General features: G+C 42.0%; 1 protein-coding gene across 1 annotated transcript; it reads left to right on the top strand.

Moving 5' to 3' along the window:
- The first annotated feature begins 1,750 nt into the window (after positions 1-1,750).
- gorasp2 (golgi reassembly stacking protein 2) lies at positions 1,751-11,164 on the top strand. Its single transcript, XM_049597313.1, has 10 exons — positions 1,751-1,918; positions 3,564-3,644; positions 3,749-3,952; positions 4,042-4,128; positions 4,245-4,375; positions 5,169-5,301; positions 5,689-5,809; positions 7,077-7,184; positions 7,826-7,942; positions 9,757-11,164. The coding sequence occupies exons 1-10, from the start codon at positions 1,856-1,858 to the stop codon at positions 10,035-10,037; spliced, it is 1,326 nt and encodes a 441-aa protein (XP_049453270.1). The 5' UTR covers positions 1,751-1,855; the 3' UTR covers positions 10,038-11,164.
- Positions 11,165-12,002: the final 838 nt, after the last annotated feature.

Below are 12,002 nucleotides of genomic sequence, written 5' to 3' on the forward strand. Positions count from 1 at the left end.
CTTAACTTTCCTGTCCATTAAAGGCAAAAAAAAAAAGCCCAAAGAAATATCTTTGAAAAAAAAAAAGAAAGAAATCATACCAGTTTGCTCAGGGTTCAAAGGTTTAAATACTTGCAAAAGGTGTCTGAAAGCAGAATAAGAAAAGTGATGTCACTCCAGGTTTCAAAGGGTTAATGTTCAAAAAACATTATTTCTCATACTGTCTACCTAATCATACTTTATTCACTCTTTGTCTGAAACACTCTGATTCAGTGCCTGTACAGTAGGTATAATTATCAAATGTAATTGAAGTGCCAAAAGTAAAAGTAGGCTATCAATGTGCAGACTGGCCCATTTCAGAGTCATATAGCCTATACTCATATTTTCATATTCATATTTTATATTACAGGTTACAGATCACTAGTTAAAAATGTAATAAGTACTGTAACACTTTAAATTACCTCATCAAAGTAATGTAACATATTACATTTGATTACTTTTTGTTTACTTTTCTAAAAAATATTTTAAATTTGGCAATAAACCTGAAAATTGTCTGGAAACAGGGTATGCCAAAAGGAGTCACTCCTGTGCGGTGATAAGATGCAAAGCAACAGGCTGAATGTTATAATCTACTTCTAATCTTTTTACAGAAAATAATGTACTTGGATGTAACACTTTGTAATCACCAACATTTTGATTAGTACCTGTAATTTAATTACATATATACGCAATACACAATACACAGTACAATTATTCAACTGTGCAGTGTTCTTCAGGATACAACTTTATTCTTACCAACACCTCTTGAATGTATATATTTATTCAACATACAATGCATATTTCTTATGTTCATTCTTTTGTTTTTATTCTACTGATATATATTAGCTATAGCATAATACTTGTGTTATATTTCTAAGTGTAATACAGTGTAATGTAGCATAGTGCAAATATATGTATGTTTTTACACACTTACAGTCTCATCACAGTGATGATTTGTATTTTTATTTCTAATATCTCAAGTACCAGTATCAAACATTGTAGCATAATGCACATTTTTGGTTATATTTTATTGTATTGCTTTATATTTATATACTTCTATATCATAGTCTTATTCTCACTTCTTATAATTCTCTATTCTTTACACCAGAGCGACTGTAACTAATCACAATATCACCTCAGGGATCAATAAAGTATTTCTGATTCTGATATTTAGAATAATAGTTACTGATTACAATGACATTTATTTTGTAATTTAATTACATGTAACTAGTTACATGTAATATATAGTCTATAAGCGTCACCAATGTTGTAGCCTGTAAAGGTGGAGCAAATTTTAACAAAGATAGCATATTGCCAGGTTGCTTAATCTATTAAAATCATATCATATTTTATTAGTTTGTTCGTTACAATAATCTGAGTCTGCAAAGTAACATAAATTGTAAAATAAATATAGAGGGATTAAAAAGTACAATATTTGCCACCTAAATGTAATGGAGTACAAGTAGCTATAAAGTGACTTAAAATGAAAATACTCAAGTAAAGTAGAAGTACCTCAACATCGTACTTAAGAACAGTACGTCTTTAAATGTAGGGCTATTTAGTAACATTCCTTTACCGATTAGCTCTTTAAAAAAATGAATAAAAACTAATATAATGAAGGAACTGAATTGTTTGTACATGACAATTTGTTAAATTTAAAAAAAATTTAATTGAAAATTTTGAAAAGGCGTTATTTCCTGCCACGTAACGGCGCATGCGCATTACGCCGCTAACCATTTGGCGACGTGTACCCGGTGAGTGGAAGTGTTCAGGTATCTCACCTCTGCCTGGCGAAACGCTGCCATTGAAACCTTTAAAGCCTTAACGGAGCGAAACCATGGGAGGTGCGCAGAGTGTGGAGATACCGGGAGGAGGCTCCGAGGGCTACCACGTCCTCCGGGTGAGTTTTTAGCCTCTACAGCCTGCTGTTAGCCGTTAGCTGTTAGCTTAGCATCGGGTCAGAGGCAGAGGACTCCCGGCTCTCTGTGTTGACGAGAGGCCGGGGCACTGCTGGGGCCTCCGTCTGGGAAACACCAACACAGTGTCAGGGAAACGTCGTGTTTGTTTGAGTCGTGTCAGAGTCACATATCGTTTGTCGTTGTATTTGCAGTTAATTTCTGTCTGTTAGCTTGTTAAAATGCTAACCAGAAGCTAACTCCACTGCTGGAGCTAGCCAAAGCTACGGAGCTGCCCTGAATGACAGCTGCCAAGCTGGTTTTGTTAGTGCATCCGTTTTCGGATATGTCTCTGTGCCCAGTGCTTTTTCTCCTTTGTCATGCAAATTTTGGACTAAGACGGCTCTCGTAACAAGGTAACCCTGGGCAGTTAATGGCAGTCATCCTATTTCAAGCATCCGCACTTGAATTGTGAGAAACTTTAGGCTGTAGTAGCAAGATACCCAAGCAGGGGTGGGACCAAGTATTTGGATAGTCACAAATGTTAATAGCTGTGTACAGAAATTAGTGACTCATCAGATTTTGTGACAGCAAAGCGTCAACTATATGAAAAAGATGTTAATCTAACGTTAATAGTGTCAAATGAGGTTATTGTGCTCTACATGCAGAGCCATACACTTAAAGTTGTCTTATGACAGCTTTCAAATGTGTTGTATCAAATATCTGAGTATATCAGGAAATAGTCAAAATGTCTGACCCTGCTGCCTAAATACTATGGGGGCACCATGCTTCCTAATGTGCCTCCCTGTCCAAACTAATTTTGTGATGAAGTATGATGAATAGAGCTGTGTATTGGCAATAATCAGGTGTAACAGGGGCTATGACTATGTTGAGACATATTGTGATACAGTAAAGATGTTGATGTTGATTTTTTTTTTTCAATCTACTTGTATGAAGCTGTCCTAGTATAAAGAACATAATCAGAACATTGGGAAGTGTGTTTGCAATTATCACAGTTCTTGTAACTTCCAACATTATAGCACCACTTTCTGTGCAATCTGAGCAAAGGAATCATCTACATCAGTAGAATAAATCAAGTGTCTCAATATTTTCTCACACTCCAAATGATGAAAACATTTATAGTGCCAGTGCAGATGAAATTCCTAATTCAGGTCACAGAATAATACTTGTTCAAGCAATCTAATTACAACTGATTTGGCTGCATGTATGGTAAATAACATTTGAAGTTACTACATGACCCAAACCAAATAACAATCTCACGTTTTTCTTTAAATGTTGCTTATTTGGGCGCCATTGAAGGCCCAGATCTCTTGTATGTTGGTTAGCTCAGGTCCAGCCGTTTATGCTGTAGGCAAGTACCGCTCAAGTAGGCTTTGGTGGCATCAAAGTATTATGGTACACTAGAGTATTTAGAAATCCTGAAGGTAGGAATTTCAACACTGTTGAAAATACAGATGCTCTTCTCGCTGATAAACTGATAAAGAGGTGCTGTATTGATGTGATGTGTTGTAGTGCATGGTACGCACCACCAGAGGTCACTCTCTACCGATGGAACAGGCAGCTGAGCTCAGAAAGATGATGACTGTGCCGTCCAGCAGCAGCTCATGTTTTTCTGTTATTTTTGCGCAGGTTCAGGAGAACTCGCCCGGACACCGAGCGGGACTGGAGCCTTTCTTTGACTTTATCGTCTCCATCAACAACACCAGACTGGTAAGGAAAGCCAGCAGGTGTCTCTAATAGGAGGAAATACAAGTCATAAAGGACTGCATGTTTCATGGTTGCCCCTCTGTTCTCCTTCCTCCTCTTTTCTACAGAACAAGGACAATGACACCTTGAAAGACTTGCTGAAAGCTAGTGTGGAAAAACCAGTTAAGATGCTGGTTTATTCCTCAAAGACCCTGGAGCTGAGGGAGTCTACTGTCACCCCGAGCAACCTGTGGGGGGGGCAGGGCTTGCTCGGCGTCTCCATTCGTTTCTGCAGCTTTGAAGGAGCCAATGAGAATGTTTGGCATGTGCTGGTATGTTGCCTTGAAGTTTAGTCTCTGTTTATTTATTTGTCTGCGCAACAATGTTTGCTAACTTATTCTTTCCTTTCTCTCTTTAACAGGAAGTGGAGCCTAATTCCCCAGCAGCCCTTGCTGGCTTGCGGCCGCACACGGACTACATCATTGGAGCCGACACTGTTATGAACGAGGTAGTTTATCAGCACTTAAGGTCCTTGCAACTGTCAGTCCTGCACATTCTCCACCTGATAATGATAGTGATTGTGTGTTGCCTAATTTTGTTCACCTTCCCCGACTTTATCTGCAGTCAGAGGACCTCTTCTCTCTGATAGAGAGCCACGAAGGGAAAGGCCTGAAGCTCTACGTGTACAACACAGACACAGATAACTGCAGAGAAGTGATCATCACACCCAACAGTGCCTGGGGAGGAGAGGGCAGGTAAGACGGACTTTAACACAGATACACACTTGTTACTCTTCCTTGTTAGATGTATGGGTTTAAAACTAAGTTTGTAGATTTTTTGAGAGTTGGGTTCACTTTAAAAGAAATATACATCTCACCTGACCAGTCATTGTATTTCCCTGTGAGTTTCACCAATCATAGCAGCCCCCTACAGAATGCCACCAAACTCACTTCTTTGTTTCTGGTTGTGAAGATGCAGATGTGTATGACACAAACGTCTCACATTTACCAAGAAATATTACTAATAAAGGACTGTGCAAGGCAATTCTGATGTTCTGCACGAAAGCAGAGGTTAAATGTTTTGCAACACGTGCAAAGTTGCGGAAGAACACAAGCAGCCTCGATTGACAAACACTTTACTACCATAAAACACAACCAGAAAATGGCTGAAATGCATTGACAACTGACAAGACAAATAATCATATATAATGTGTTTGCAATTTTCACTTGCTCCCACAACTTCATTGCAAAAACATGTCTTAAATCATTGCAACATGCATTGCGGTTTTTCAGAAAAGCTGCTGTGAAATCAGACATTTCAGGCTGCAACAATCCCAAAAAAGAGACTGGCTAGTGCAAAAAGTTGACAACCCTAACCCAGTCATGGAAGGGCATGCTCTGATGGTTAAGAGACATGAGGATGGTAAAAAAAAAAAAGTTCATGAGGGATGTGAGGGCTGACCCTGACAGGTTATTCATCAGACTGGAACCAGGTTTTTCTCAAGTGTTTTTTTTGTTTGATTTTGAACTTTTGTTTTCCCCCTTTCAGCCTTGGATGTGGGATTGGCTATGGATACCTCCACAGGATCCCCACCAGGCCTTTCGAGGAGGGGAAGAAGATCAGCTTCCCTGGAAACTCTCCCAGTGAGCCCGTCAGTCCGCTGAAGGATGGATTCACTGAGGTCAGGACACACACACACACACACACACACACACACACTATAGCTCAGATTGCAAACATGCTAAAAGCAAAGGGCTTAAATATTAATGTATTAACTAGGACTTCACCATTTGCTTGTGCTTTATCACGTCAGCCCGAACTTGACTGATCAGTATTCAGTGTGTGTTTGTGACATTGAAAAGATTGTGAAGTTGTGTGTTTTGTATCCTCAGATTTAGTTCACACTCCATAAATGCACTTTGCCTCGTTATGTATGCAGCAGAGCAGGCGGAGGGACAGAGAGCAATGTTGCTCATTACAGTTGATTGCACGTTTGGATGAACGTGACCTGTTTGACGGCAGCATCCTTTTCTCTACCACCTCCATGTTTTCTCTTTAACCCCTTCAGGTTCAGCTGTCAGCAGTGACCCCTCCTCCTACCGCACCTGCACCTACTGGCCTTGAAGATTCACTGTCAGGCCTGTCGATCGGCACAGCACCGCTCACCGTGCCCAGTGAGCTTCAGACAGGTATTTCTCTTCTTCTCTTTCTTTCACACACATCCAATTATTCCAACACATTAAAGGGATAATTCACCACTTTTTATGTGGATGTCCAGTCAGTGTTGATGGTAAATGTAGTGAACCCACAACAACACAGAAACGGCTAGACTCTGTCTCTTTACCCATTAATATCCGATGGGTAACATTAGCCATGTGGTGCCCACAGTTAACTCTGGCACTGTGTGTGTGTGAAGCCCATTCTCCTGCAGTAGTTGTCTCATGATAAACACTGAGAGAGAGCAGGGCAAGGAAGGACTGAGCACATTGATACACTGGACGGAACTAAACAGTGAGATGCAGTTTTCCTGTTTTGAATAGTTAAATTTGTGGTGAAGTTGTGGTGACTGGACACAATTGTAAAGTTGTGCAGAATTCAGGAGGATTGGCTGAATTTGCGAATCGTAGCAAGCTGAAGGGGCTGTTTAACGGTCCTCTGTCCTGTCGGCCCTGCTGTTCTTATTTGTATTTTCCAGTTTATCTTTGAGATCCTGAAGAAGGTCTCCAGCAAACCTCTGTCCAAGTGAGGAGGACAACTTTCATGCATAGTAATGCAGAAACGCACACACAGGCTCTCTGGGTTGTCATCAGCGACAGCATTCAACAAAAACTGCCCACGCTGAAATTCATTTTAGCACAATGATTCAGCTTCTGTTGGCATCCAAGGGCAACTTGAGCAAAGACACCACCAGTCTGTGTTAGCTCTCTGCAGCTCAGGTTCTGGAGGGTCCCCACAGGCCAAATCCTCTCACACAGCAGCTGTAGCCTTGGTCTCTCTCTGCTGCATTTCTTCAGCTGTATGCTCTGGCTCTGAAAAATTCGGCTGAATATCCGAGTCAGACGAAACACTGAAAAATGTATCCTCATCCATAAGATCTTCTGCACTCGTATTTTGGGGTGCCATTTTCATCGTTTGAGACGTAGCTAATTTGCAATACAAGCAAAGAGAGCAAAGAAGTTCTGTGGAGGTGAAATCCAGCCGGTACTTCTTCCTGCCTCAAACTACCCACTGTCACGTCAAGTTGGATGCAGGAAGAACAACTGATTTTGCAACTGAAACCAGGCTTTCCCTGTTAATATAGCACACAATAAGAAATCGACCATGTTTATCATCAACACTGATTTCATATCCACATAAAAGGTGGTGGATTTTCCCTTTGAGCTCATTATATGACAGGGATATTTGTGATTTGGAACAGCTGTGCCATGCTCTCATAATCATTGTGTATTATTCCAGGTTTGCCCACAGTCCCTCTGCTCCCTTCCTCCACCAATCCCGCCCTCAGCCCTCTCACTCCACTGAATCCTGCCACCACTGGCTTCAACCCCGCCACCACGCTACCAGGTGGGTGATTTCTCAAACATACACATGCAAAACACACGTGATTATCAGTCTGCTGAGTCAGTGAGCTGTCAACACCAAGCATTTGGAAAAGCCTGTGGGTGGCAGAGACACCACAGCTCCTTCTCTACAGATTGCTACGGGAGTGTCTTCCAGAGAAAAAGAGGAAGGTTTTCCTTGACTGCATCAGCAAAGATCAAGTCTTAGTTTGTGTACCCAGCACACGCACTTTGTTTTCTTAGAGGACAAGCTGCGACTGTCAGTAAACAGTGGTTATGTTAAATTTAAGCAGTTTCAACTCCTCAAATGTTGCGAGTGTGTGAGTTCCCATCAAACTATTATCGGCCTGCAATAAACTGTCAGCTGTCTGAATTCCCACATCTTCCTCACTGTATCCTGTTGGCTCACTTATGAGTCCATTCAAGTCATGTGTGTCGCTCCTTTAAAAAAAAACATTCACTCTGCTCAAATATACAAAGTTCCTTTCTGCTTGTTTTCTTCAGAATTACTTTTCCAAAGCAGCTCCACTGCCATAAAGGAGCATGAGTGCATTTAAAAAAAAAATCATTAAAAAGATGAATGAATAATGATGGCACACCCTCATATGGCTTTGTGTGTATGTGCGTGTTTGTGTGTGGTTGCAGGTCTGATGCCCCTCCCAGGTGGCTTACCTCCGCTCCCTAACTTGCCCAACCTCAACCTGCCACTCCCAGATCTCAGCGCAGTGTCACAACCAGGCACCTTACCAATCGGAGCTGGAGGTGAATGACACAGAGCAAGAGAATGAAATTTGAATATGTTGTCCTGCACCTGAATATGTCTGTCTCTAGAGTAGCTTCATCAGTCACTGCTACTCAGACTGGGTAATATGGTACATCATCATCAATATAAAGTTTATATAAACAAATGCGCAGAATCCCAGAGAATATAATCATACATTTAAGTATGAATATATGGTCTTACACTAGGCATGACTTGATAATGAGCTTAGCTGGCACATTCATGCTGCAGGTGTCTGTGCGACAATCTATCAGCGCCTCCATTTCCTTCAGGGACTGAGTTTTTGGTGTCTGCAGGAATATGATGCTACTTTGTTCTAGCTCTATGAGTCCATTTTACGTTATGGTATTACCAGCTGGTTTGGAAACCAAACTGTAAATAAGTGTGTTCTTATTTAATGTGTTTTAGTTTTATGATTGGTTTTGATGTAGCACTTCCCTTAAACAAAAACTTTTTTCTATGGGACACAGTAAAAGTAACCTTAATGAGAAAGCAAATAGGTGTATATCATAAAATGTTCAACTATTGCTTTAAACGGTAAGTTTGTTTTTTGTTGTTTGTTTCGACCTGAACCCTATTTTCCCATGCTTTTGTGTCTAAGTGAATAATGGTATCAGCAGTTTTTGAAGTTGGTCCAGTATTGAGTGAGACTGCTTCAGCTAGCAGCCGCGAAGAAGGCTGTGATGTAAGGGGCGGCAGTAGCTCAGTCCATTGGGACTTGGATTGGGAACCGGAGGGTCGCCATCCGGACCAAATATGGAGCGTGGACTGGTGGCTGGAGAGGTGCCAGTTCACCTCCTGGGCACTGCCGAGGTGCCCTTGAGCAAGGCACCGAACCCCCAACCGCTCGGGGTGCCTCACCAAGGGCAGCCCCCTCACTCTGACATCTCTCCATTTTGTGCATGTATAGGTCCTGTTTGTGCATGTGTGTAATTGACAAGCAAGAGTAAAAACATTGAATGTCCCCTCAGGGGAACTTAACTTAAACTTAAGCACTCGGCATGTTCACACCGTCACATCACGTCCACTAAAAGTGTTTGTTTTGCCACTGACAGGCTCAGATTGTTATTATGTGTCTGATAACATTATGGAAAGGATCCCTACAGAGATAGACCTTTTTTTTTTATAAAGAGTAAGATCCTTTTTCTTGAACCAGAAACAGCCCCAAAATCGCCATCGCCAACCCCACCAGACTCCATTTAAATAAACAGTAATTTTATCTTACTGGGTGAATTAAAGGTTCATTTCAACCAAACCAGAGTTGGTGATTGTTGGAACAGTGGAACGACAAACCAAGGTGGTTTTAGTTGGTTTTATTTTGTTTTTGTCAACTTTGAATAAAGTGTGTTTTATGATGATAAAATTACTGTTTATTTAAATGGAGTCTGGTGGGTATGGCGATGGCGATTTTAGGACTGTTTCTGGTTAAACAAAAAGGATCTTACTCTTTAACAAAAAGATCTGTCTCTGTAGGGATCATTTCCATAATGTTGTCAGACACTTAAAACAATAATCTGAGCCTGTCAGTGGCAAAAATAAGCCCTTAAAGTGGACGTACATTGACGAACATGCCATGAGTGGTTGCACTCTAACCTGTTGCGCGGCTGCCGGCTGCAGAGCTCTCGGTTCATACTGAACCGGTTTGAAAATATGTTGTTCCCATTATTTACTTGGACACAAAAAAGGTAAGGGTTCAGGCTGAAAAATTCTGAACTAACCCTTTAAGTATGAGTGTATATCATATAACACAAAAATGGCGTTAACACATCTCTCTTTTTCCTCCTGCCTCCAACAGTCCCATCTCTGGCCGCTCTCCCACCTCTCAACATCCCAGGTCTAGCCCCCTTACCCCCACTCCCCACCATGCTGCCCTCCCAGCTGCCACCACTCCTCCCACAGGGAGTGGTCCCCATCCTGCCCACCTCCGCTGCTGCTCCTCCAGCCTCGGTCACAGTCACAGCAGCGCCTGTGATCGAGCCCGCCGCCCCTGCCCCCGAGCCCACAGTCCCCACAGAAGCGGCCTCCACGAACGCCACGGAATCACCGGCCCCCACGGAAACAACACTAACGTCGTAACCTGGGAGAAAAATGTCTCGCTTGCCATCAAACCAAAACACACACCCGGTTTCTCTCTTTACTCCCAGTCTGTCTTTCTCTGTGTTTTTCTATTTATTTGGCCAAGAGGGACAGGCAGACACCAGTTCAGATACAGAGGTCGGCCGTGCTCCAGGTGTAGGTGGGGAAACTCGTGTGGAGCAATGAAGGATGAAAGGATATGAAGAATGGGAGGACTTACCAACGTTACCAGATTGTCACAGAGCCTGTCCAAGCCACTGTACGAGGAGGACGAGGGCTACTCTTCGGTTTGTAGTTCGCTTCGCACTTCTGCTGTTACAACAGAGCAATGAGAACTTTCTTAGGACTTTCCCCTTTCTGATCTGGCAATCCTCTGTTTCACACTTATTTTTTATATAAACAGCGTATATAAATGGGGCTGGACGATAAATCGAATTTACTGAACTACATCATGAATCCTTTATAAACTGGAAGTCCCACCATTAAACAGCTCTGAGTCCAGTGGTCATTGAACTGGTCATACTGTAATAAATCATAATGATATCAGAAGCGGACCGAGAGAGGAAACATCATGCGCTGCTGTATTAAAACACGTCAATGATAATAAAGGTAAATATGAACTATCATCCAGCCCTAACATGTAACCATTTATTATTAGTTTAATAGACCCAGTGACCAATAGATTAATTTGAATGACATGTATTAATTTTTGTTGAAATTGCTGTATGAGTGTCTCCACCCCAATGAATGAATCTGCATTATTTTGCACCACCTTTGTGTTTTGAAATTAATAGTTTGTCCCTTTTGTATGTCTCCACGTATATCCACAACTCGACAGTATCCGTCTCTACCACACAGGGATGGTGACAGCCTGAAGGCCGCGCCAGAGGGGACACAGGTTTACGGTTACTACTGAGTAGAGTGTCTGCTGTCGGGTGATCAGTAGGTAGGGTGAAACATTGGTGCAGGGGTATTAGTTACACTGTACATCTCCTTCTGGTGGGCCAAAGCGAATGGGTAGGCAGCGTTGCAGTGATGCAGTAGAACCACAGGGTGTCACTGTAACACAGCTTTCTGAAAACATCTACACTGTGCACAGTGTGAGCAATAAAGCCAAATTAATTTTACATGATGCTTGTGTGTGTCTTTATAGTGTTTGTAACCGCTCTCAGTCTTAGTCTCTCCTTATACACATAAACAAAGATGTAATGGGAATGGGAGCACACAGGAGAGCAACTCAAATAACCACTGGTTACAACCAAGGTCTGCAGAAGACCATCTCTGAACCAACAACACGTCCAACCTTGAAGCAGATGGGCTACAGCAGCAGAAGACCACACCAGGTGCCACTCCTGTCAGCTAACAACAGGAAACTGAGGCTACAGTTCACACAGGCTCACCAAAACTGGACAATAGAAGATTGGAAAAACGTTGCCTGGTCTGATGAGTCTGGATTTCTGCTATCATGTCAACATGGACCAAAATCTCTGGGGAATGTTTCCAGCACCTTGTTGAACCTATGACACCAAAATTAAAAAGGGGGTCCAACCTGGTACTAGCAAGGTGTACCTAATAAAGTGGCTGGTGAGTGTATTCTAAATATAGCGTACACAAACTGATCCTGATTTTTTTTTTTTTTTAGGCAGCTTAAGTACATTTTGCAGCTGCCTGCATCCACAGCAGTATGTTGCTTAGTCTCCATGGTGGTACTCCAGCCTGCTTCCCCAAACTGGGGGCGTACTGTCCGCCACCTACTGTAGGTAACACACTGACTATGTATAAGCACCTCATACAACCCCAGTTCAAAAAATCCAAACTATCCCTTTAATATGGAAATTCATGTACTGAACCAGGATGTTAGATAATGTTCAAGACTGAGTCATATAAATGCGTATTTGCCTCAGAGACCTTTTCCATGGCAGACGTTTTTACGTGTCACAGTAGGAAAAGCACAGGTGTGTTGAA

This window comes from Epinephelus fuscoguttatus, linkage group LG15, assembly GCF_011397635.1.
Source record: "Epinephelus fuscoguttatus linkage group LG15, E.fuscoguttatus.final_Chr_v1".
In the NCBI taxonomy this organism is placed as follows: Eukaryota; Metazoa; Chordata; class Actinopteri; order Perciformes; family Serranidae; genus Epinephelus; species Epinephelus fuscoguttatus.